Source organism: Rhineura floridana, chromosome 3 (genome assembly GCF_030035675.1).
Source record: "Rhineura floridana isolate rRhiFlo1 chromosome 3, rRhiFlo1.hap2, whole genome shotgun sequence".
NCBI lineage: Eukaryota > Metazoa > Chordata > Lepidosauria > Squamata > Rhineuridae > Rhineura > Rhineura floridana.
This window is the reverse complement of record NC_084482.1, coordinates 94,157,624-94,185,527: the sequence shown is the minus strand read 5'-3', so window position 1 is coordinate 94,185,527 and position 27,904 is coordinate 94,157,624. Positions and strand designations below refer to the sequence as shown.

Sequence of the window (27,904 nt, the reverse complement as noted above, 5' to 3'; positions counted from 1 at the left end):
GTTATATTTGCAAATATATTTTGTTTCTTTATTTTTTGAAAATGCCGAAGTGTTATATCTTTTTTGATGGTTTGTTTATATTGGTTACTCAAGTATGTAGGTTTTGTGTAGCAAGTTGAAGACAGAATATCACAAAAATTGCTGCCCTGGGCTCCTACTGGGAGGAAGGGCAGGATTAGGATATAAATCAAATAACAAACAAACTGGGCTAGGCTGTGGGGTGTCTTAAGACCACATGGGATGGAGACACCATTGTGTTATGTGCCTTGAGTAGAACTTGTGAAAATAGAGAGGGGCTGCACATGTTTGACATAATTTTGCAGCTTTTGGTGTTAAGATCCACTATAACGGCAGGGTTAATGCTGAATGTGTATGTTTTATTTGGTTTGATGATAAAATTCTCCATCCCTTCTTAATTTCATAGTTTAATTTTTTTAATTAATTTAAATTTTGTTACTTTTTCCTGAAGTGTTGCATTGTATCAAATATTTTGGTGAAATTTCCTTGTGATTAATACATTTACCTTTTGAAAAAGTGATAGAGAGGGTGGTGGCAACGCAACTGCAGGAACTCTAGGATCAGACTTTTCTAGACCCATTTCAGTCAGGGTCCAGGTCTGGTTTTGGGACTGAATCAGCTCTGATCATCCTGATGGATAGCCTTTATTGGGAGAGAGACAGGGCAGCATGGCACTGTTGATTCTCCTGGATGCCCTGGATGGGGTTACACTCCCCCTAAAGGAGCAGGTCCGTAGTTTGGGGGTCTTATTAGATCCGCTCCTGTCACTTGAGGCTCAGGTAGCCTTGGTGGCACGGAATGCGTTCTACCAGCTTTGGCTGGTAGCCCAACTACGACTCTATCTGGACAGGGAGAACCTCGCCTCAGTTATTCACGCTCTGGTAACCTCTAGATTGGATTACTGTAATGCACTCTACGTAGGGTTACCTTTGAAGATGATTCCGAAACTTCAGCTAGTGCAGAATGCTGCGGCCAGAGTTCTTACTGGGACGAAGAAATTCGACCATATAACACCTATTCTGGCCCAACTGCACTGGCTACCAATATGTTTCCGGGCCAGATTCAAAGTGTTGGTTCTTACCTATAAAGCCCTTAACGGCATCGGACCGCAATATCTGATGGAACGCCTCTCCCGCTATGTACCTACCTGTTCACTGCGCTCGACAGCTAAGGCCCTTCTCCGGGTCCCAACTCATAAGGAGGCCCGGAGATCAGCAACTAGATCTAGGGCCTTTTCAGTGGTGGCCCCCGAATTATGGAATGCCCTCCCAGATGAGATACGCCTGGCACCTTCTTTGTTATCCGTTCGGCGCCAGGTAAAAACCTACCTCTTTGCCCAGGCATTTTAACCTTAATTTAATGTTAATTTTAAATTTAATTTTATTGTATTTTTTATTTTTAGTTGTATTTTAATTTTGTTTTTAATATGTTTTATAATCTACACTTGCTGGTATTTTAATTGTGGTTTTATCTTGTTGTACACCGCCCTGAGAGCTTGTTGCTATAGGGCGGTTTAGAAATGTAATTAAATAAATAAATAAATAAATAAATGTTTCAGCTGCTTGTGATACCATTGGCCATGGTATTCTACTGGATTATTTATTTATGTATAAAAATATTTGTATACCACTATTTCATCAAAAACATCAAAGTGGTTTACAACACAACAACAACCATAGAATAAAAAACATTAAAAATACAATAATAACAAAGGTCAATCGTTGAGAAAAAAGCATGTTCTTAATTGCCTGTATAAGCCTGGCAGAACAGAAAGGTTTTCAGCAGGCACTTAAAGTTAAAACAAAGTGCCTGCTGAAACTCGGTTGGTGCCCTTATGTCAGATGAGAGTAGAGGGCACAGTGTTAGTGTTTCCACTTCTACCTCCAGGGTTGAGTCCAGTGAGTAACACTGGGTGATTGTCCTGAGAGGTAACCCTGAGAGTTGCGCTGTAGTGCGCCGCAGGACATAGTTTTGTCTCCAGTGCTATTCAACATCTATATGAGAGCACTGGGACCAGTCATTAGAAGATGTGGAGCAGTGTCATCAGTATGCTGATGACTCACAGCGCTGTTTCTCTGTAACATCTGAATCTGTTCCTGGACTTAAAATGGGCTGGATGAGAGCCAATGAACTGAAGCTGAATCCCAGCAAGACAGAGGTCTGGGAAATTTGTCAGTTGCCTGTTCCAGATGGGGTTACATTTTCTCTGAAAGAACAGGAACGTTGTTTTGGGAGTACTTCTTGATCCAGCTTTGCCACTGGAGGCTCAGGTATCTTGAGTGTCTAGGAATGCCTTTTCCCAGCTTCAGCTAGTATATTAGCTATGACAGTTGCTGGACAGAGATAGCTTGGTGACAGTGGTCTACATGTTTATAACCTCTAGACTTGATTACTATAATGCATTTTATCTGGGACTGCCCTTGAATTTGGTCTGGAAGCTGCAGCTGGTACAAAGTGCTGCTGCACAGTTGTCCTCCAGAGTAGGTTCAAGGTTTTAATACTTGTGTATAAAGTCTTACACAGTTCTGGACCCAGGTATCTGAGAAGCTACATCCCACCCCAGTTACTTAGATCTGTGGGTGAAGATTTGATGTTGGTGCCACACACCTCTGTGGGAAAGCGGCTTGCGACACAAGCATGTGCTGTTAACATTGTGGCACCAGTTTTCTGGACTTCTCTTCCTCCAGAAGTGGAGCAAGTTGAACGTTGTTGTTTTCAATGTTTCTTGAAAATGTTTCTCCCAATCGTTTCCAAGTTAGTCAATTTTATTTCTGCAGCTTTTAATTTTTGTTGGATTTGTTATTTGTATTATGTTCTATATTCTATGTATTCCCTATGTACACTGCTTGTTTCTTTTTTTAAATTTAGAGCAGTTTATAATTCTGAAATAAATGCATAAAAACGAATCAAAGCTGTAAATGAATGGTTATCTTGAGTTCACACATTAGCCTCTAAAGGCACCACATGTATAGAAGCTTCTGTGAACCTTTATTGGTCTCCTTTCCTGACAGTCAGTACAGTTACCCATGGCTGGAGTCTCCTTCCAGCCTGCACCTTGCTCTCCATTTCAGGCACGCTGATATGCCTTGTCACTATTGGCTACTCACCTCAAAGCAGTTCTAGCTTCTCTTTGCCAGTGAAGACAAAGAATGTGTGGCAAAGGCTGTTAATCCCCCCCCCTGGCACCAGTGAGTTTTCCTCCAGCTCCTGGAAAGAGGAGCCACCAGTAATACAAAGGAAAAATAGTCCATGCAGTTACTTTGTTGTCTCTGGCAAGGGAAAGCTCACTGCTATGAGGGTGAGTGACCAGTGGTGGCTTTGAGCTTCTTACTGGCTTTAGAATTGGCACACTCTACACAGTGGCGTTACGAGGGGGGTGCGGACCACACCAGGTGACACCAGCAGAGGAGGGTGATTCTCAGCTTTAATTTTTTTTAAAAAAATAAGTTTCTAGGTGGTCCGGTTCTCGAGATATACATAAAAACGTCAGCCGCCCCCATTAAATCTTTTTTTAAACTACTGTATAGCACTTCGTAGCTTTAACCCCGCCCATTCAGGATTGCAGCCAATCAGTGAAGTGTTTGTTTGACCTGTGGCAGTGTCTAGTAAACCTCATTGCAAGGCCAGAAAATGGTGGTTTCCCCCCCTGTTTATCTGAACATCTCATAAATTGGGTAAGTATATACATTTCAGTTTTTTCCCCTTTTGTGTGTAGGAGTCAGATCCTGGGCAGTGTTTTGAAAACCTTCCCAATACTTGCTTTTGTGGGGGTAAAAGCATTGCTAATCCCATATCTCCAGAGTAAATCCCATTGAATTCAATAGGACTTACTTTTGAGTAGACATGGTTATGGATGTGCTGAAAATCAATGGGACTTTGGAGTGAATGGAAAAAAGAATTGTGTTTGTGTTCTCTTTCTGCCCCCCCCCAGTCCTATTTTAAAGCAAGTAGGCAGGGCTTACTTAGGTATTACAGTTTTTATTCTGTAGGAAACTAATACTGATTTTTTAAAAACGAATACTGATTTTTCTGCAATGACCAACTGGTTTGACAATAAACTATTATATGGGCTGTATGTATTTATACATCTGCAGTGTGTGTGTGTGTGTAGTCTTTCCAACAAACCTGTGAGGTAGGGTTGGAAACCAAGGCAGCTCACAACAAGAAATAAAGCCATTTTAAATCCAATAACCATAAAGCAAGAATAAACAGTTGGAAAACAGCCTAAAGAGGCATGATTCTGAATGTTGGGTTGGATGAATGAAGTTTATTTATTATTTGATTTATATCCCACCCTTCCTCCCAGTAGGAGCCCAGGGCGGCAAACAAAAGCACTAAAAGCACTTTAAAACATCATAAAAACAGACTTTAAAAAATATTAAAACATATCTGAAAATATTTTTTAAAAGCTTTAAAAAACATTTTTAAAAAAAGAAAAAGAAAAGGCTTAAAAACATATTAAAAAGCAATTCCAACACAGACTCAGACTGGGATAAGGTCTCAACTTAAAAGAACAAGTTGAAAGAACAAGTTCCTTATCACTTGAGGCTGTAGTTCTCTGCACGCTTCCCAGTTTGAGTAAGCCCCATTGAATACATTGGGACTTGCTTCTGAGTAAACAAACATCGGATTGCACTATAAATATATTTACAGATTGTGTAATTCATAAACATATTTGAGAGTCATGTTTATAGAAATATTTCTTCATACTGTGTCCCAATAAGTATTTGATTTCACACTATGGTTGTAGATGATTTTTTCCTCTACATTTTAAGTGTGCCCTTCTTCCTGGGGGTGGTCATGGTTCTCCATTGTTTTCATCCTGAGGGGAGGATAGGCTGAGAGATGGTGAGTAGCACGTTTAAGGTCTCTTCATCTCCCCCCCTTTTTAATTTGTATTTATTTTATATTTCTTCAATATCTTCCCCTGGCTGTTTTTATGTATTTTAAATATTTTTAGATTAAATAAATAGGAAATCATAATTGTGAACCTCCCTAAAAGCAATTTAGCTATCCTTATGTTTTGGCATAACATAAGTGATGATGTGAAGGCATGCTGGTAGAACAAGAGACCATGTCTGAGGCATGTTATAAGGTGTTTGAGGACATTGTCACACATTACTTTTTGAGACCTGTAGATTCATGTTGGAAAGAACACGTGCACGTATTGTATGGTGGCTTGGGTGCTGTTTTTTCCGTCTACGCTGCATGCGTAGGGAAGGTGATACATCATCTGGCAGCTAGCTTCATAACGTGAGAATGAAAAACATTTGGATCACCATTCATTTGTTTACTTTTCTCACTATTGAGACCACTTCATATATTACTTTTTCATACACAGAAATTTAATCTTTGTATAGGAAAAAGTATTTTGTAAAATGTGAAGGACAGTGGCTGCCCAGTCAGTATAACCACTGTATAAGATCTACTCAGCCACTGTAATTACCTTTTTGTTTTGAGTGCCCTTTTGTCTGGGTCTTGGTTCAGATGTGTATCCAACTTTGATGTGCTTATGGAAGGGGTGTGCAAGTAGTCCAAGTGTGGAGGCTTGGACAAACATTGTGTTATGGAAAACCAAAGTCTGTGTGAAAGTACATATTTGGGAATGCCATCAGTGTAATCCTAAACACACTTAATAAATAATATCGAACTTGCACGTCACAAAATATATTACGGTCATGTCCATAAGCACCAGGAGGGTAGTCGCCCAGGAGATCTTAGTCCCTCTGCTGTTTTGGGAGCAGGGTCCCTATGTCTCCAAGCATCCTACAGTCAGCATGAAAAGGGAGTGTGTTAGTCACTGAGAAGAGTCTTCTAATAGGCTTCCTTGCCTTTCCTGCTGATTGGAGCCAATCAGAGTGAAAGGAGGTGAGTCAGCCACTGAGAAGACTCTTCTCAATTGCTAACGCTCTCCACTTACATGCTGATTGGCTCCTAGAGATGTTTGTTGTTGTGAGAGAATGCATTAATAAAGATCTCATTCTTAATCCAGGAGTAAAAAAGGGTGTATGTGGCTGCAACTATCATGAAGGGACTCTGCACTTCTGAATTTTCTACTAAACAACTGATAAATACCTATGTAACTTTGTGTCTGGAGACTTATTAAGAACCACGTTCCATAACTGTAAGGAGGTATGTCCACACGCATGCATCCCAGGCACCTAAATGAGGGGTGAGAGCAGCATAGGGACACAAGCAGATGTCTTATACCAGGGGTTCCCAAACTTTTCTTCTACATAGACCACTTGAAAATTGCTGAGGGTCTGAAAGTATCTGAAAATTTACTATGGGCATATGCAAGATAATTAACTCCCATTAGTGATAAGAGCAAGAATTTGGGCTGTGCATATGATATTGTAATTTAAAGGTGTAATTTTAATTTTGCTAGTTGTTTATGTCACTACTATTGCCATTACATTCAGTGATATATGGGAATTACGATTTACGAGTAACATTAGTACAAAAAACATTACTAAGGATTCTGTATGGTCTGGTATGGGAGGAGGTCCATGGGGGTGACACCATGAGTTACCGCACCAGGTGACACCAACCCTAGTGACGCCACTGACTCTACATATGCACAGCAGCTTCTGTACATCTGGTGACTGCCTCATGAAGAGAGTAACTGACTTTGAGAAATTTCAAAATTAGACAGTCTGTAAAGAAATGTAGAGGAGTCTAGGCATAGCACATCTCTGTCATCTCTTCATGTGCATACGACTTTCATTGCTGGCTGTAGAATGGCAACCTTAAGCTCTTGTCAAAATGGCACCTAATTACTCAGGAATTGTGAGAGGAAAGGTAATTCTTGTCAGGAAAAGCAATTGCAGATATGGATAGGAGTCCTTGCGTGCCTATATTTCTCCCCACTCATGTCAAAAACCAGCTGGAGAGGTATTTCACATAGGGTGAAAGTGTTAACCTCCATTGGTATGTTCCTAGTCAGTCCCTCCCAGTAGCTATTCTGAAAGTTTTTTAAAGCCATAGCAGCCTTTGGCTATATGCAATAAAGTCTGTAATAAGTAAAAACCTTAGGAGATCCTGAGCACAGACATCTACTTGAGGAGAATAATAGTTGGGATATGTGTGCAAGGGGGCCATGGGCCTCTTGGTATGTTCAGTATATAGTGCATTGCAATGCACACATGCTACTGAGGAAGAGAAGATGCATATCCAGCTATTCATTTTCCTCAAATAACTTGCAAACCATAGTCTTAGGTGACGGGTGGATTTGTGCTCAGAAGAAACAGTGACCAACATACTGCAGTGTATGTATGTCTAGAGATGTAAAATTTCTGGAAATTTTGAAGCCATGGAAAAAACCATTTTTTCCAGAAAAAAATGGAAATTTTTGGAAAAATTGAAAAAATGCAATATTAGCACGTTTTACTGATTGAAAGTAACTATGTTACTTCAGGAACATGAAATGTAATTGTGTACAAGTTGGTTTGGCATAAAATTATCACATTTGGTATATTAAAAGTACATTTTATTCAAACAATTATTACACATTGAATTTACTTTTTTAAATTTTTACTTTTTTTGTAACAAATGGATATACAAGCTCCTGAACTGTAAGGAACCTCTTTCATTTTGCCAGTTTATGAGGAGCAGGCAAAAAACAATTAAAAAAAACACAGAAGAAACCATCAGCATTAATACCAAAGAAAATTATTTGTCTTGGCTACAGTGTCAAGCAGACATAAAGCATCCATTCTCATAAAAAGAACTGAGAAAAAGGGGGAGACCAAGATTCAATGAAAGATTTTATTCATCATGCTAAAATAAAAGATTCCATAATCCATTTTTTCTTCATTTTTTTCAATTTTTCCAATTTTTTTGAAAAAAAAAACACAAAAAAGGCTTTGGTAAAAAACTTTTTTTCTGATTTTTTTTCCAGATTTTTTCCAGGCCTTCACATCTCTATGTATGTCCAGAACTAGCTGGGGAGAGATGGTCACCTGTGTGCAAAATGATTATACTTTTATAAGGATGGCCTCTCTTGTACTAAATAATAGAGTCAAAGAACCAGTAGGGCCTGCTACTGCTGTCACTTAGAAATTGGGTAGATGTCATCACTACGGTTGGCACAATGACAGAAAATTGCAGCTATTATGTGCTCCAAGCAACTGTTTTGTCTGTTCTATTCATGTAATTATGAAATGTGGTGATTGTGCACAGGCTGCTCAGGTAACGTGCTGTGGTTGTAAAGTCTTGAGATTTGTGGCTGTTACAGGTAATTTGTAATTTATTATTATTGTACTGTTATATTTCTGTAGCTTTAATGATTTTAATATTAACTGCACAATTTTTAATGATTTTAATATTAACTGCACAATTTCTTTATGTTTCTAAATGGTAGGGTCATTCAGATCCCACATTCCATTTGTATAGAATTGATGGTGGAATATTGTTGACCCCAATGGCTAAGGCATGTTTTTTTAAAAAAACTTGGAAATGGTATCATGCATAACAACTTTCAGTATTTGGTTTGCATGGGTTTTTTGGGGTCAATTTGACTTCTATACTAGTTTTGTACAATCAGTTTTTCTATCAATAGAAGATTAAGCATATGCTTAACTTTTCCCATTTAAAATCAAGGAGATGTAAAATTACTTAACTTTGGAGACTCATACTCATAATATCTATATAGACAGATGGTGGTGCTGCAAGTTTACAGTAATCAGCTAAGGTGAGACCAAAAGAAGAAGAATAAAAGATGCATCTTCTGTTCTGTGTTTTCACACTTTTTAGTTTAACCCAACATGTTCCATGGGAACGTTATATATTTCAACCTTCCTATTTAATTACACATATATCTGAAAGTAGCAATGTATTAAAGATATGGAAAAGAGGCAAGGAAAAGAGTTTTCATTCTGGCTTTGTGACTGAAAAGTCTGGATGGAGCCAGAACATAGGAGTTTGAAGATGAATAAGAGCAACAATAAATTGAAAAGAACCTTCAAATTAATTTAGAATATTATAATAATATTGTAACTGCTTTTTCCCAACTAAAGCCAGGTTCAGACTGAATTGTCCTCAAGCTCCCTGTTGGCGATATTGGGATGGAAATTGTTATTGCCTAGAGGAAAATGAGAAGGGAACTTGGGCAGAAGCGCTAAGGTTTTGCAAGAGATATAGCTACACAGAGTTAATATCATTTACTAGTCCTCAAGAAATGGTAAGTTGCATAGATCTTTTTGTGTGTGTATGAAGAGGACCTTTCCCCCAATCAAATACTGGATTCACAAAATATATTTAACAGCTCCTTTAGATGATTGACTGATTGTATTTCTGAGTTGCCAGATAACCAAAGTTCTTTAGGCAATGTACAGTGTTAAACAAACAATTATAAAATATTAACATGTGCCCACTCGAGCACTTTGTTCTGCGAAACAGGCACAGTTACAGGTGCCATATAATACTCATTCTGAATTTGTAATAAATCATTCTTCTAATCTGGCAGCACCTACTTTTCGTAGCTCCCTGCCTATTGACATCGGGTGGACACCTTCACTGTATTCCTTTCAGTCCCAGCTTAAAATTTTCTGTTTATGCAATCCATTCCAGACACATAGATGTTGATCTGTTTTAATCTTTTTAGTTAATAGCTGTTCTAATTGTTTAAAATATGTTTTAATTACTTGTTTTTAACCATTTAATTGACAATTTTAATGTTTTTTGTAAACCACGTAGAGGTCTTTTCATTCAAATGGTATATACATTTTATTATATGAACAAACTTTAAAAATTAAATCAAATGTAACAATTGCAGCACCTCATTAAAATTCTGAAGACAAACCCATCGAATCCACCCTGTAGAATGTTAAGGTGCTTCATAGGACGTATTTATCGTCTGATAGGGTTTTCTTCCTTATGTCTCCATGAAACTGATAGTTAAAAACTGGTTGCAAGTCTTGTTTAGTGGAATTCATAAGAGAAGTCAGAACCAAGGAACTTGATTAGCACATACTTAGTTGGCTTGCGGTGCTGGCAGACAATGTTTTTATTTTCTATAATCTACCCAACTTCTTATATTCACTATACGTAACTCACTTGTGCTTCCTGCATATCATGTATTTTAGTATATCACTAGTGTCTGAGATACTTCTGGGGCTATTTCCCATTACTCTCTTAGTTTAATTAATTTATTTTAAAAATGTATATAACCACATGTTTCAGGGCACCTTAACAACAAAGCTAAAAACAAATTAAAAGTTTGTATATGGATTCTATACAGAGCTGTCCTTCCGTTCACAAAAGACTTTAATCAAGCAGAGGCTTCTGTGAATGAAGGGGGGAAGGAGCTGATTTCAACAACTTCCCCTTAATTTATTCAACTTTTTTTTTAAAAAAAAGGTGTATTCCCAGCACCCAAGAAATAGGGCAGGTTACAACAATAAATACATAAAGGAATCAGCAATAAAAAGAAAATTTTAAATCAACAGTGTAGTAAATAAAAGCTCTATCAATTTTCTAATGTCCAATCATCCTTCTACATTAAAAAAACCTACAGCTCACTTACATACTGTTCTGGAAAGTCACCCAACTCTCTGGAGCAGATTGGAGGCGCACAGGGGTTGTAGAGAGAAGAGGAAAATCAGTGAAACTTGCCTCCCCACCTTCTGTTTACTGAAGAATCTTCTGGGAACAGGAGGGCACCACTGGATACATCCCAATAAAATGCATGCAAGCAGCATTATAATGATTGCTCAGATAAAACAAATGTAAAGCAGGAACAGATTAAAAGGCCTGGGAAAATGTCTTTGTCTGGCACCAAAATGACATCAAGGTAGGTACGAGGTGAGCGTCTCTGGGGAAGGCATTGCATAGCTAGAATACCACCACTAAAGGGTTTTCTGTGCTATATTTTACCCGATGGGACAACCAGAGAAGGGCCTCAGAAGAATGCATGGAGGCATATGGAGACACCCTCCCCAAGGGGATCAAAACTGGTATTTTTAATTGGGCCTGGAAATATGCTTAAAGCCAGTGAGGTTGGCAAAGCATGGCTGTGAGATGCCCATATTACTCAGTTTCTTTTAGCAACCTTGTAGTTATATTGCTTCAAAGGCAGCCCCGCATACAGCACATTGTAGTTGTCCAAACAGGAGTTTACCAAGACATGGGTAACTGAAGCCAGGCTATCCCTGTCCCAGTAGTGTTATAGTCAGAAGAGGAACTGATGCAGAAAGGAAGGCAGAGTCATCTGGGTAGGAAGAAACTAGGTAGCACAGAAGAAACAGGACCCAGTAGCAGTGGAGAATGTGATTTGCACTGTCGCTAGGACCATCTTGAACAGACAGCAGCTATAAAGTGGTGAGGAGGGAGTATTGTATTGTGAAACTGCTAAGCCCCAGCTTCCTGATTTGAACTAAAAAAAAAGTCCACAAAACTTTTGGTTCAGCTCTAATATTAATATTGGTGCCCATTGTTGCTTCTGGCCTGACTCAACATGTTACTTCCCCTTCAGTCATCATGTTACAGAGAAACCAGTATATCCCTGGTAACCAGACTTTTGACAGTATGCTTAGTTCTGCAGCCAGTCTTAGATATTAATCTGAAACAGTGGGGCAGAATATACTCGTTTTGAATTACATCAATGAAATCTGATATAATGTGAAATGGTTTTAGTGTAACTTAGAGTAGATGATAACTATTAGTTGTTAACACCAGATTTGTTTTCAGTTCGAAACAGATGAGTAACAAGAACTTCCTGATGTTTTTCTCTGTACTTTCATGTGATATCACAGATAATTTAATTTCTTTGAGAAAATAATATTCTCTTATTGATGTTGGGAATGTTAATGTTTTTGGATATATCCAGCATACTGTACAAGTAGAATCAACATTATTTTTGGACTTCCGGGAAGGGTGACTTAGCCTGTGCCTGCTTTTGAGACGGGCTCCTGCCTCAAAAGAAGCTTATTCAGATATATCAGTCAGTTTTTTCTTTTTTTTTTGACTGATTAAACTTCTCCCGGGTAGGGAGAAACGAAGAGATTAACCTCAAAGCCTATTTTTGTTGGGACGACCAGATCTCATTAATTTATGGGACGAGGTCCAGCCGACGAAGGTGGGACGGATTTTCAACAGCAAGCTCTATCTGTTAAAGCGAACGTTCATCTTATCTTCTAAGAGAGAACGCACTAACAGGCAAGCACCCTTCTTTCTATATTTTTCTTTTACTTGACTTAAATTGTTGCTGTTTAAAAGAGATTTGCCAGATTGATCGGTTTTTGACATCTCACTGGGGAGCCGTAACTTCTCTCTGCTACGCACTAATTAATAGCTTATCTCTGTTTTTGTTGCAAAAAGCTGTCCTGGATTTGCATTCTAAAGATACACACAGAAGAGGGATTTCTATTCCAGATTTTTATTTTGAAAAATATTATACTGTTTTGAGACTACTCTCTTTTTGGTCTATTTTATTTTGACGAATCTGTTTCTTGACGATTGCCATTAATTGCTTCGATCCTGGGAACTGCATTTTGTTTACTTAACTATTGGAGAGATAAGGCTGTCTGCTCTGTTTATACTGTGATGTCACCAAGTTTGGAGTATTAACCCAATTGTTGCTGAAATAAGAAGTGGTTTTCCTATATTTTTCTTTTAAAATGGCAATTAAGAAAGTGGCTGAGAATCTGGAAATAACTATGTTTCAGAGAATAATGAATGAGATTGAGATAACGAAAATTGAATTGAGTAAAATGAAGCAGGAGATTAAAGATATAAGGGTCCCTGTGAGAGAGGTGACCCTGGAAGGGGTCCCTGTGAGAGAGGAGACCCCGGAGATTGGAATAGGGGTCCCTGTGAGAGAGGAGACCCTGGAGACTGGAATAGGGGTCCCTGTGAGAGAGGAGATCCCGGAGATTGGAACAAACGTGGAACAGGAACAAGATTTGGAGTCTATGGACTTTAGAAATAAAATCTATTGTTTGGAACTCAATGTTATCTCTGAAGAAATTAATGAAGATTCTAGAGATAAAGTTATCAATGGCATGGATTATCTTCTGGACTGGAATGATGTGATGGAGCCCAATATAGAGAAAATCTATGGAATTAACTGCAGCCATGTGACAATGGAAAAACTTTTAAGAGATGACCCAGTGTATTTTGAAAAAAAGAACAGAGATATGATTTTACAGCAGTATTTCAGCAACTTATTCAGAATGGATGGCAAGAAAATATTTGGGATAGAGGTAATTCCCATCAGACTCTTACTATATGACTATGGCTTTGACAGCAAGATTATTATGGAATACTGATAATGGAAGATTGGATACTGAAATTACTGGACTTAACAAGACTACTGAAGATAGAAGATGGAAAATGGAACTAATAGAGATAATAGAACAATGGCTACTGAAATTACTGAACCTAACAGATTCTGATGTGATGGATTAATTGAAATGTTTATTTTGACTATGGTTATGACAATAAGATTATCATAATTAGTAATGAGATGGATTAATCGATATGCTTATCTGGAAAAAAAAATTGATAGATATATTTCTTAAAGAATTGAAACCTCTCTTTGACTTTTTGTGGAAAGAATAAAGTAATGTTTATGAGATTTGATGATTAAGTAAGATAACTACTGGAGGAAAGTGATTTTATAATATGACTTAAGAGACAGGATTGCTATATATTATAGACTTATAACTGATTTGATCTTTGACAAATGGGAAGTCAATATTTTACTCTTTATTTTTTTTTTTTGTTTTTTTTTTCTTCTTTTCTTTTTTTCTTTTTGTTTAACTATTTTTGATTTTGTTTTTTGTCTTTGAATGTTTTATGATTTTGTCTTGTATGTTTTATGAAAATCTGAATAAAAATTATTGAAAAAAAAAAATCAACATTATTTGAGGAATGTAATATCTAGGGTGGCTTAGAGGATCATATAAATCATTAAGTAGTCAAACAGAGAAATGATCAAACAAATAAATAATAAAAGATGTGAAGTCCAAATGAATACGTTTTGCTTATAAAGTTTATGTGTCAAGCAATCTTAAATTTTGTTGTTTTCCCACAGAACTGGATCTTAGATTTACCTTTGGACAATTTTTGGACTGGATTGAATAATTTGGAACATATTAACACTTTTTCATGGTCAGAAGGTACACCAGCAAATGTGACACTTCCTTGGTAAGAAGTGAATATAAAAAATATTTGTTTGTAGTTAAACAATTCAATTGAAGTATGATTTCTTTTGGTCTGATATACTTGAGTCTATAAGGGTTTTTGTAATAATCTCAGTGTATTTTTTCTTTTATCCCCTGTCCATCCTGGGTATTGGGATTCTGTGTTACTGATATAATTGGGAAATATGTTGGTAAACAAAAGGAGGAGAATAAAAAAAAGGTGCTGAAGAATAGAGGAAAGAACAGCTGCTTGGACTGTTGCTCCCAATAGTTCCTGGTATTTTTAAGGGAAATGTACATCCATAAAAGCAATCCTAATACAAGATAAACATATTTCTAACAGTTTAGATGCAATCAAATAAATGTGCTACAAGATACGCATAAAGAACACTCAAACTAATTCTCACAAATCATTTTTAACAAAATGGAAATGAGGAAAATCTCAAAATTCACATACAAATGCTTCAAAAACACACACATAGCATCTTCATAAATCTACTGAACAAAGCTGCAGACTCCAGTAACCTCAGGCAAAGAGAAAAACAGTCAACTGCACAAGGTATCATTCAATCTAGTAGCAAATTCAGAGAGTTGAATGGGAGTGGGATGGAATGGAGGGAACCCAAATATGATCCAGACCAACCAACCCCCCTCTGCACTCCATCCAATAATAGCATTCAGAGGACTCCCTAGATACATAGAAGTATGTTTGTAAATTAAAAGAAAAAGCTTGTGAATAAAAAGAAAGAACAAAGACTTGTGAATTTCTAGAACATATGAAATGCTGTTAGGTTAAGCCTATAGAGATTAGAAATATTAGAAAAACATCGCCATCCTGGTTACTTCAGACCAGGCGTAGAGAACCTTTTCTGGTCAGTAGACCAGATCCTTATCTTCCCACATCTAGAAGGCCGCCTGCCTGTCAGTCCTGATGTCATAGTGATGTCAGGTGTCTGCACTTTGAAGCTCCTACTGTCATGACTTCAAAGCGCAGTACAGAGCTGTTCTTTAAATAGGGCAGGGCTGTTTGAAAGCCCTTTTGCAAACAATCCCATGGTGCTCTTTGAACCTCTGAAAGCCATTGGTTTTAAGAGCAGCATGGGTTGTTTTCAAAAGGGCTTTCATACAGCCCCACCCTGTTCTTTGGTTGTGCATATCTGTTCCCAGCAAGAGAACAGGTGTGTGCAGCCAAACTCAGCAGGAATTAACCCCCATTTATCAGCTGTTCAGTGGATCTTAATTCCTGCTGCTTTGTCTGCATGTGCCAGTACTTACCAGGGAAACTGACACATGGAAACTCAAACCCCGCTTCCCTGATCATCAGCTGATGTCACCAAACATCAGATGACATCAGAGTGATGTCAACTGATTGGAAGGTAGGTACTGTTTTTTTCTAAATGTCCTTGTACCCAAATCTGACCCCCTTGGCAGGCCAATCTTGGCCCATGGTGCGGCGATTCCCTAACCCAGCTTTTAGACCTTATTGATTTTTCCCCCTGAGCAGAAGTAAAAACTGTGATCAGAAAACAATGGAGAAATCCAGAATTTTAGTGTACCTGTGATTGGGCCACCCAGAAACAGAACTAGCAGAGAATAGTTTGTACGCCTTTAAACTTTTATTTCATAGGAAAAAATAGATTTTACAAAAACAATTAAAAATGAAACGCTGCTGTATGAACATGAATTGAGCAAGAGGCTTCTGTTGTATTTTATATTGTATTTATCCTATCCTTTTATGTACGCCGCCTAGAGTGGCTGTTAATTCGGCCAGATAGGCGGCTTAGAAATAAAATTTTATTATTATTATTATAAATACTGCTAGATTTGGGGAAGGAAGGAGCAATTTAAGGGTAGAAACATGCTGTTCTGCCAGTTCCAGTGCATCTCCATCTCTCTGTTCTGAAAACAAGGGCACATGATGCTAGTCAAACTCTGCCCCTTTTTCTTGTAAAAGCTGGTGGGAGCAGCTTGAGTGGTTTTTTAAAAAATTCATTTCTAAGAGATTTCACAGCTGATCAGCAGATCAACCCATTCCCCTTCCAGGTGTGGCTAATGGAAACACTTTGATCTGGTGACTAGTGTGTTTACAGCCTATGTATATTAACCTTTGCTATAACTTGGGGAATGTTTTGTTGAGGGAACTTTTGGCTGGAAATGCAAACCAGCCTCAGCTGCAACTTTAGCTGCAATGTTAACAGTGGTGTGCATTGTAGGACTGTTGTAAAGTGGCATGATTCAGCAACAGCTCCCACACCTGCAATGTGGCAGCAAGGACTATTGGCAATGGTATTCACAAGGATTTTCTCATGTAAATTTCCATAGACTAGTATCAGGGCTGAGTTGTAGCAGCTGTGTCCTTCTAACCAGCAGCTATGCCATAGGTCAGAGTCAAGAAACATATTGAAGCCATGAAAACAGTTGTTTTCATACAAAGTCTCAGCCTAAAAAGAGAAGCTTTCTTTCACCCTTCCCATCTTGGAGGCCCTTGTAGAGCTCAGAGAGTTTACGTCTGGACAAGGAAGTGGAACAAACTGGCAATAGAGGACAATATAAGTGTGATCTCTGACATCAGATTTTTGACAAAGTGTATTTTTGCATGCTGCTATAATAGTTCAGATTTTTTCTGTTTTCCCCCCTATTAAAATCTGATTGGAAAGGCTTCAGCTATCACTGCCAGCTTGGCCAAATACTGTGCGTTGTGTGAAAGTTTCCAAACATAGGTTGGTTGCTTTTCACTGTAATGCAAAGGTCCATTGGATCTGCAAGCGAAGTGCCTGTGAGTATGTTTTATATTTGTTTTTAATCCTTTGAAATCTTGTATGCAATAGTGTAGTGGCAAATGCAGAAGTGCAGGGTCCCTCACCCCATCACAGCCATGCCCCCTTTTCCATTTTCCTTTGTCTCCCTTTCTCTCTTTGCCATCTTGCAAGTCCACACTACATTACAACAGACATCCCTAGGAGCCAATTAGCAGGAAAGGGGAAGCAGTTAACTACTGAGAGGAGTCTTCTCAGTGGATGACTCACCTTCTTTCACTCTGATTGGCTCCAATCAGCACAAAAGGACAAAAGCTCGTTCATGCTGATTGGCTCATACATAGGGACCTGTCTGCAACCCAGCTCCCAAAAAAATAACAAGTCTACAACTCCCTGCGACCCTGAACGACTACACCCCTGCTTATATGGTAAATTTATCCTTGACTTAGCTAGCCACTTGGATGTCTGTCTAGAAGACTTTCTCCCAGCCTCTTGCCATGGTATATGATCACGCAATCGAAATCCAGATTATATTGCATGGTTGAATTACATAGAATAGATTCACTAATAGGCAAAAAACCTTGCGGTTTAAGAACGTACCTATAGCCAACAGATATTTCTATCAAACTTTAAAAAGCAGGGAAATTGGGCAGCTATAGTGAATGCACCAGGGGAGCAGGAGACCTGACCTCCTCTCTGAGATCTTGAACTGCCCTATAAATTTGTAAAAATGCAAATGTTCCAAGGCACATGTTCCCAAATTCTTCCAAGCTACACAGGAAGTGGATTGGACTGTGAAAGACCAACCCAAATTGTGTTTGCATTTGCAGAAATCTCTGTTGGCTATAGGTACATTCTTAAACCGCAAGGGTTTTGCCTATTAGTGAATTTCTCTGCTTTTTAATCGGGGAGGTAAGAAATGAGATCCTGTGCAAGTTTGCCGAGAATGGATGGGCCCCAATTGCCGTAGTGACGGGCAAAGGAAGGTATGGCGCTGTGAGAAGGACGTGCCAGGTAAGGGGAACGCGGTCCAGACATGTTGTGGCTGTGCCTTGTTCCGGTCCTTCCCACACCCGCAAGGTCGTTGGTAGTCCTATCAGCCAACTCTCAGATCTCCAGTTGCTGTTATTAAATGCCAGATCGGTATATAATAAAACCTCCCTCGTCCACGATTTGATTGTGGATGAGGCAGCCGATCTGGCATGTATAACCGAGACCTGGGTGGGTGAGCAGGGAGGAGTTGGTCTCTCTCAGCTCTGCCCACCGGGGTACTTGGTTCAGCATCATGGTAGATCTGAGGGTCGGGGAGGTGGGGTTGCTGTCGTCTATAAGAGTTCCATCTCACTCACCAAGCACCATGTTCATTCAGTTACTGGCCTGGAGTGTTTGCACCTTGTGTTGGGCCAGAGGGACAGGCTGGGAATCCTTTTGGTGTACCGCCCACCTTGCTGCCCAATGGCTTCCCTAACTGAGCTGGCGGAAGTGGTCTCGGATATATTGTTGAGGTCCCCCAGACTAATAGTACTGGGGGATTTCAACATTCATGCCGAGACCACTTTGTCTGGTGCGGCTCAGGACTTCATGGCTTCCATGACAGCCATGGGGCTGTCTCAATATGTTAGTGGTCCAACACATGTATCGGGGCACACTCTAGACCTTGTTTTTGCTACTGAGCATGGGGAAAGTGATCTGGATGTGGGGAGTTTTACAACACTCCCTTTGTCATGGACAGACCACTGCTTGCTGAAGTTTAGACTTTCAGTAACCTCTTCCCTCTGCAAGGGTGGGGGACTTATTAAAATGGTCCGCCCCCGGAGACTAATGGATCCTGAAGGTTTTCAAAGGGCTCTGGGGGATTTTCCGGCTGATAGGACTGGCGCTCCTGCTGAAGCCCTGGTCGCTCTGTGGAATACGGAGATGACCCGGGCTGTAAACACGATCGCTCCTGCACGCCCTCTCCTGTGTAGAGCTCATACAGCTCCATGGTATACTCCGGAGTTGAGAGCGATGAAGCAAGATAGGAGGAGGCTTGAGCGGAAATGGAGACGAACTCCCGACGGATACAATTATGCGCTGGTTAGTGCTTCGACTAAGCTCTATGTAGGAGCAGTGAAGGCAGCTAAAAAACATCATTTTGCTGCCACTATTAAATCATCTCTTTGCCGCCCAGCGGAGCTCTTTCGAGTTGTCCGGGGGCTTCTCCATTCAAACCCTCCGGACACGGTGGAATCATCGGAGGCCCGCTGTAATCAGTTTGCCGATCACTTCCAGAATAAGATCTCATGTATCCGCCAGGACCTAGACTCTCAAGTTATAGCAGTAGATCCTAGTGAGATGTCCGGAGCACAGTCTTGTCCTGTTTTGTTGGATGAGCTTCAGTTGGTTCAACTCGAGGACGTGGACAAGGTGCTTGGACAGGTACGTGCAACCACTTCGGTACTGGATCCTTGCCCCTCCTGGCTGATAAAAACTAGTAGGAATGGAACAGGTAGCTGGGCCAAGGAAGTGATAAATGCCTCTTTACGAGAGGGAGTGGTCCCGGGCTGTCTGAAAGAGGCAGTGGTGAGACCACTCCTGAAAAAGCCTTCCTTGGACCCAGACAATTTTAACAGCTACAGGCCAGTGGCGAATGTTCCATTCCTGGGCAAGGTCTTGGAACGGGTGGTTGCTGGCCAGCTCCAGGCGCTATTGGATGAAACTGATTATCTAGATCCATTTCAATCGGGTTTTAGGCCCGGTTTTGGCACTGAGACAGCCTTGGTCGCCCTGTACGATGACCTATGTTGGGAAAAAGACAGAGGGAGTGTAACTCTGTTGATTCTCCTTGATCTCTCAGCGGCTTTTGATACCATCGACCATGGTATCCTTCTGGAGAGGCTCGCGGAGTTGGGAGTTGGAGGTACTGCTTGGCAGTGGTTCCGCTCCTACTTGGCGGGTCGTCTCCAGAAGGTAGTGCTTGGGGAACATTGCTCGACACCGCGGGCTCTCCAATATGGGGTCCCGCAGGGGTCAGTTTTGTCCCCCCTGCTTTTTAATATCTACATGAAGCCGTTGGGAGAGGTCATCAGGAGTTTTGGAGTGCGTTGTCATCAGTATGCTGATGACACGCAGCTCTACTTCTCCTTTTCATCTTCTTCAGGTGAGGCTGTCGATTTGCTGAACCGTTGCCTGGCCTCGACAATGGACTGGATGAGAGTTAACAAACTGAAGCTCAATCCAGACAAGACTGAGATGCTGTTGGTGGACGGGTTCTCTGATCGGATGGTGGATATATACCCTGTCCTGGACGGGGTTACACTCCCCCTAAAGGACCGGGTTCGTAGTCTGGGAGTCTTTTTAGACTCTTCCCTCTCACTTGAGGCTCAAGTAGCCTCGGTGGTTAGGAATGCGTTTTACCAACTTCGGTTGGTAGCCCAGCTACGTCCCTATTTGAGTAAAGAGGACCTTACATCAGTGGTACATGCTCTGGTAACCTCACGTTTGGATTACTGTAATGCGCTTTACGTAGGGCTACCTTTGAAGACAGTTCGGAAGCTACAACTAGTGCAAAATGCGGCGGCCAGATTGCTGACAAGGACCAAGCGGTCCGAGCATATAACACCTGTTCTGGCCGGCTTGCACTGGTTGCCAATATGTTTCCGGGCTAGATTCAAAGTGTTGGTATTAACCTATAAAGCCTTATACGGTGCGGGACCACGATACCTTGCGGAACGCCTCTTCCGATATGAACCGGCCCGTGCACTACGTTCTGCTACGAAGGCCCTCCTCCGGGTTCCAACTCACAGGGAGGCCCGGAGGGTGATGACAAGATCTAGGGCCTTCTCAGTGGTGGCCCCCGAACTATGGAACAGTCTCCCTGAGGAAGTACGCCTGGCGCCGACTCTGCTCTCCTTCCGGCGCCAGGTCAAAACCTTCCTATTCTCTGAAGCATTTTAAGTTACACTGATTTAATTTTAAAAATGTTTATTGTGTTGGATTGTTGCTTGTATTTTAGTATTGTTTTGTTATTTATTGTATTTTTATGCTGTTTTATGTTCACCGCCCAGAGAGCTATTGCTAGTCGGGCGGTATATAAATTTAATAAATAAATAAATAAACAAATAAATAAATCTGCATGCTTACTGAGTTCAATGGGATTTACTCCCCTACAATCATGCTTAGGATAGGTAAAACTGACAATGGGGGAAGGAGGAGGGGAAAGAGGGGAGGGGAAGGGGATGGGGAGAGGAAGAGAGGGGTGAAGGAAGGGGGAGGGAAGGGGCAAAAGGGAGGTGATGGGAGGGAGGAGGAGGGGAGGACAGGTTTGATCATTTGCATGCTTATTGAGCTCTGGGATTTATTCCTGTGCAATCATGCTTAGGATAGATGAAACAAACCTGGGGGAGGGGAAGGGGAGGAGACTGGATGGCTGGGCACTTGGCAGAGGGGATGCCCCTTTCCTTTCCAAAAGGGAAAACATTGTGAACAGTGTCATTCTTTTTCAGCGTTTCCCCCACCTTTTTATTTTACAACAGGCACATGTAACCTCCCACCCAAATTTAAACCAAAGCTCTCCTTGGCCACATCCACACCAGACCTTTATTTCACTTTAGACAGTCGTGGCTTCTCCCAAAGAATCCTGGGAAGTGTAGTTAGTGAAGGGTGCTGAGAGTTGCTAGGAGACGCCCTGTTCCCCTCACAGAGCTTCAATCAGAGTGGCTGACTGTTAAACCCCTCTGGCCACTGGAGCTCTGTCAGGGGAAGAGGAGTCTCCTTTCACAAACTTCACAAACTACACTTCCCAGTATTGTTTGGGTGAAGCCATGACTGTCTAAAGTGAAATAAAGGTCTGGTGTTGGTGTGGCCCCCTGATTAGGCAAGCCAAGCAGCTGAGAGTCTGGCTTTTAGAACATTGACAGTTGGTTCTTAATGAGCATGCCCGGCCTTATCATTGAGTTCAATGCTAAATTTCTTAAATTAATTAAAAACCAGCCAGGCATTTTTTAAACTTTTAAACTGCAGAAGATGAAGGTCAGAGTATGGGGCAAGGTCAGTAATAGGGTACAGGTACTCTGTGAACATGGCTGATTTTTTAATGAATTTCAACAAATTATGAGCTTTGAGAGAAAAAAGTCCAAAAGTGGTCTGTTTTCTCTCTCTTTTTAAACTTTGAACTCTCGATTCTCTCTGACTGTTTTGTGTATCACCATGAAAACTTAGAGGGTTGTTAAGGAAGCATTTTTGAGTTCAGGACTATACATTTTGTAAGGTTTTGTTCTGAAATGAGCTTATGGGAAGCATCAGAATGGCATGGGGGTTATTTTCCATTAAACACTGCAGAATGTGAAAAATCCATGCTCACTCTCGTGGCTGTATAATCTAGGGCAGGGAGTAAGAATAAATTATTTTTCTACCCCTTCTAGCCTTGCCATTCTTACAGTTTGTATATTCTGAGTAATGCATTTGTTTGTTTATTGAACTTATATATCTCTAAGCAGTTTACATCTAAACAAAAATTTATATTACATAAAGATACAAATTTTACTTTCAGTGCCACTGCTAATAATAAAAATTCCATATTTTATGTAAGATAATTAAGCAATAAATATATGTATGCAATATACATAAGTAAAATAAGAACTAAACCATATAAAAAGCAACAAACACATCAAGGTAAGCATCAGAGTATACAGAATTACACTGTATATCTAAAATATAGTTATTACAAGAGGGGAAAAAGTGTCCTCACATGTAACAGTACAAATAAGCAGGAACCATGCTATCATACACAATCACTCAATATTCTTACACTTCATGCATCTACTGCAGCACTTCATCAACTCTATTCTCACTTCAGTAACACTTTTAACAACCAGCACTTATGTATAAATCCAACAGCAGGCAAAACCCCAAAAAACCTCAAGTAATTTCCAGTCCATCTCTCACGTGGGGCAATATAAAGACTCTTTACCCCATCTCTCACTTAGGGAGATTAAGCCCTTCTCCACCAACAGAAACTCTCCCTGTGGCACGTTGGACCTAGTCTCCAACATACCTGATGTGCAGCATGTCACAGGGAGCATTCCAATCAAATAAAAATAAGAAAAATCTCCCTTAAAGTACAAATTAACAAGGGCAAATCCTTACAGGCCTAATCTATAGACCATTTAGTTAAACACCTTCCCATTGTTGGTCCTGCTGAAAGCAAGCAAGCAAGCAAGCAAACAAGCTGTGGAAGTTGATACTTTTTGTGAGAAATAGAATTGAATTACTATTCCTCTCATTCTTCTTGCTGCTTGTCAATAGTTTTATTTCACTGAGAAAAACCTACAATGTTGCATGCTTTTAGGGTTTTGAAGTAGAGATATGTGACAGACCCTAGCTGGCTTTTGTTTGCCACTAGGAAAACAGGATGGCAGAGCACAGTTCTCTGTGCACTTTCTATTTATTGGGACTTGATTCCAAGAGTGGCAACTTCGTATAGCTTATCTCAGCTGGTTGCATTATGGTATGGATTCTTTTTCCTATTATAGTTGTTGACCGCTATCAAGAACACAAAGGAAAGGTGCTTTTATCACCACTGGGCTCTGCGTCCCAAGTTCATGCAGATTTGATTTCTGCGAAGGCAGCATGCTTGGAGCTTAGAGAACAGTGTACAGGGATCACTGTCTGGAACAATGCCTATGCAATTGCCAGAGGAACTGTATTGCTAAAAAGTGAGGAGAGCTGGTCTGCAGCATATGTGAAGTCAGGTAGGTCAAGTATTCCAAACATTCTGTAGAGTCCAACTCACAGTATCACATTCAGGCAGATGTCATTTGCAGAGCTGGGTACTGAGCATTTAAAGATGTAATTAGAATATGTTTCCTATCTTAAATGAAAAGGGTATTAGAGTTTCAGCTCTGGAAATATCACCAGAGTGCCTTGGCACACCACATATTCCCCAGTCTCATGGGGGCAAAAAACCAGGCTCCGCTCAAGTGGAGCTGCCTTCAGGAGAGACCCCTTCAAATAGCCAGTAGGATGCATGCACTTGCATGAAAATGCGTTCTCCAGAAGTAGTGAACATATGCCATGGTGGGATTACATTGTTCCCTCATGGCCAGAGATAGGAATGCCACAAGAATCACGTGCGCCCTTTGTGTCCTGATCTTTCTGAGTACTCGTGACACCAAGGGTATTGAGGGAAAAGCATAAAGCAGTTGTGGTGGCTAATCCACTGAGTATGCGTTTACTGCTTCCATCCCTGGGCATTGGTACCTTGAGTAGAATCGCAGAGTCTGACTATTCTCATGCGTGATGAATAGATCCAGCGGCACTGTGCGGAACAACTGCAGGCGGTGGAGTGCATTTGTTGCCATCCGCCACTATCCCAGCTGCTTCAACTGTCAGCTTAACCAGTAGGCCTGGATGCTCAAGTCACCATGCACATGCTGCAACCAATTCAATAGAAGGGAGAGGATAAGTCCAAGGAGAAACTGCCAGTGATGAAAGCAAAACTCTAGTCTTCTGTTTCTTTAAGAACTGTTATGTCTACCAGGCTGCCCTCCTTCCATGGCCACAAGTAACACAGTAAACCTGAGGTTTTTCCTGAATACACATAGCAGTGTCTGGCAGGAAAGGAAAGGAGAAATCTCCTCAGATGTGTATCTTCTAAAGCTATTTCCTGGATTTTGCAAAGTGCTAAATACTGTATCCTGTGTAAATGTTGGACCTGACAAGCCCCAGGATCCTATTTGACTGGACACTAGCTTTCCTCTTGTCCATCAACATGCCTCCCAGAACACAACATAAAAATGCTTTGTTTTAAATATGTTTGTGTCTGCCCTAAAGATTGCTGATTGCTTTAGATTCAAAGCAGTCCAGTGTAACTGCATGTAAAGGATGTAAGGGCTGAACCTTATTTAGAAGTTTTGTCTGCGTAAGATTAGTTAGAAGTTACTGTGTATTTTCTTTTTATGCACTTTCCAATTTCTCGTACTCTTTCTTGAATCCTTTGGTAAATACTGTACCTTGAATTAGAAACGTAGAGTTAATTAAAGAGCTTTACATATACACACTGTCTTGGCCATGACTGGCTGCTCCATGTAACACTGCTTGGATTATGTACGCACCATACATCTAAAGCCTATTATTTCCCCCAAAGAATTCGTGGAACTGTAATTTCTTAAGGGTACTGTGAACTGTAGCTCCGTGAGGGGTAAGCTACAGTTCTCAGGATTCTGTGGTGGAAAAATGTGCTTTAGATGTATGCTGTATACATAGCCCACTAGAAGGGAGCTGGCTCAGATACCCCCCCCCATACCACAAGACTGAATTCCCACATATTTAGACCACAGGTAACAAAACATGGCTGATGGCAGTTCTATTGTTGTGGAAATAACATGAAGAGCATCTCTAAGCCTGTTCTATTTTGTAAAGAAAGGGCAGAACAAATGCCTCTTAGTCACACTACTAAAAAGGGTCTCTCTTCTGGCACAAAGCTTCGATCCTGCTGCTCCTTCCCTCGATTATTTTTTTAAATTGGTGCTGTAGGAGTAATGGGAACGCCTCGTGTGGTTTAAGAATCCACAGAGTCATAATAGTATCTGACTAAAATTTACCTCATCCAGCATCCTTTTTTCCAGAGTGGCCAGCCAGATAACTCAGGACATTGCAAATAGAGTATAAAGGTGGCAGCCTTCCTCTGCTATTCCTCCAGCATCTGTTATTAAAAAACAACAACTGCCTTTAATCATGGACGTCCTATTTAGTTATTTAGCTTTAACAGAAGCAAAAGCTGAGAGTAGCCATACGCACACCCTGGACTTCAGGAAAGCTGATTTTAATAAACTCAGAACAATTGTAAGTACAGTTCCATGGTAAGCGACCCTAATGAGAAAAGGAGTCCAAGATGGGTGGGAGTTTCTAAAAAAGGAAATTCTAAAAGCGCAATGGCAGGCAATTCCAACAAGGAAAAAAGGGGGGAAACAGCAGAAGAAGCCAATGTGGCTTCACAAAAAGCTTACAGCTGATCTGAAAACAGGACACATACAGGAAGCGGAAAGAAGGCTAGGCCACAAAGGAAGACTACAGGCAGGTATCACGGAATTGCAGGGATGGTGTCAGGAAGGCTAAAGCTGAGAAAGAGCTGAGGTTAGCGAGGGATGCTAAAAGCAACAAAAGCTTTCTTCAGGTATGTCCATAGTAAGAGACAGAGAAAGGAAATGGTGAACAGTTACTCAGTGAGGATGGCAAAATGTCAACAGATGACAAAGAAAAGGCAGAAGTGCTCAATTCCTATTTTGGCCCAGTCGTCTCCCAAAAAAAGGGTCTATGACCCTCCTGGGAAACATGAAGTAGAAGGGGCAGGACTGGAACTTGAGATTGATAGACAAACGGTCAAAGAATACCCAATCACTTCGAGCAAGTTCAAATTGGCAGGGCCAGATAAACTGCATCCCAGAGTATTGAAGGAACTGGCTGAAGAACTCTCAGAACCACTGTCTATTATCTTTACGAAATCATAGAGGACTGGTGAAGTGCCGGATGACTGGAGGAGAGCTAATGTTGTCCCTGTCTTCAAAAAAGGCAAAAAGGAGGAGCCGGGGAACTACAGACCAGTCAGCCTAACATCAATCCCTGGAAAAACTCTGGAGCAAATTATAAAGCAGTCAGTCTGTAAGCACCTTGAAACAGTGCAGGGATTACTAGGAGCCAACATGGATTTCTAAGAACATAAGAACATAAGAAGAGCCTGCTGGATCAGGCCAGTGGCCCATCTAGTCCAGCATCCTGTTCTCACAGCGGCCAACCAGGTGCCTGGGGGAAGCCCGCAAGCAGGACCCGAGTGCAAGAACACTCTCCCCTCCTGAGGCTTCTGGCAACTGGTTTTCAGAAGCATGCTGCCTCTGACTAGGGTGGCAGAGCACAGCCATCATGGCTAGTAGCCATTGATAGCCCTGTCCTCCATGAATTTGTCTAATCTTCTTTTAAAGCCATCCAAGCTGGTGGCCATTACTGCATCTTGTGGGAGCAAATTCCATAGTTTAACTATGCGCTGAGTAAAGAAGTACTTCCTTTTGTCTGTCCTGAATCTTCCAACATTCAGCTTCTTTGAATGTCCACGAGTTCTAGTATTATGAGAAAGGGAGAAGAACTTTTTTCTATCCATTTTCTCAATGCCATGCATAATTTTATACACTTCTATCATGTCTCCTCTGACCCGCCTTTTCTCTAAACTAAAAAGCCCCAAATGCTGCAACCTTTCCTCGTAAGGGAGTCGCTCCATCCCCTTGATCATTCTGGTTGCCCTCTTCTGAACCTTTTCCAACTCTAGAATATCCTTTTTGAGATGAGGCGACCAGAACTGTACACAGTATTCCAAATGCGGCCGCACCATAGATTTATACAACGGCATTATGATATCGGCTGTTTTATTTTCAATACCTTTCCTAATTATTGCTAGCATGGAATTTGCCTTTTTCACAGCTGCCGCACACTGGGTCGACATTTTCATCGTGCTGTCCACTACAACCCCGAGGTCTCTCTCCTGGTCGGTCACCGCCAGTTCAGACCCCATGAGCGTATATGTGAAATTAAGATTTTTTGCTCCAATATGCATAATTTTACACTTGTTTATATTGAATTGCATTTGCCATTTTTCCACCCATTCACTCAGTTTGGAGAGGTCTTTTTGGAGCTCTTCGCAATCCCTTTTTGTTTTAACAACCCTGAACAATTTAGTGTCGTCAGCAAACTTGGCCACCTCACTGCTCACTCCTAATTCTAGGTCATTAATGAACAAGTTGAAAAGTACAGGTCCCAATACCGATCCTTGAGGGACTCCACTTTCTACAGCCCTCCATTGGGAGAACTGTCCGTTTATTCCTACTCTCTGCTTTCTGCTTCTTAACCAATTCCTTATCCACAAGAGGACCTCTCCTCTTATTCCATGACTGCTAAGCTTCCTCAGAAGCCTTTGGTGAGGTACCTTGTCAAACGCTTTTTGAAAGTCTAAGTACACTA

The 27,904-nt window shown here is 40.8% G+C and overlaps 1 protein-coding gene across 1 annotated transcript in view; it reads left to right on the top strand.

Annotated features, from left to right (window-relative positions):
• The window catches only part of LOC133378773 (uncharacterized), a 196,288-nt gene that overhangs the window by 4,356 nt on the left and 164,028 nt on the right, over positions 1-27,904 (top strand). Inside the window, exons 2-5 of the mRNA XM_061613399.1 lie at positions 9,036-9,199; positions 14,054-14,166; positions 16,820-16,938; positions 23,431-23,649. Of these exons, the coding sequence (XP_061469383.1) occupies positions 9,036-9,199; positions 14,054-14,166; positions 16,820-16,938; positions 23,431-23,649 (615 nt within the window). The remainder of the gene's footprint in view (positions 1-9,035; positions 9,200-14,053; positions 14,167-16,819; positions 16,939-23,430; positions 23,650-27,904) is intronic.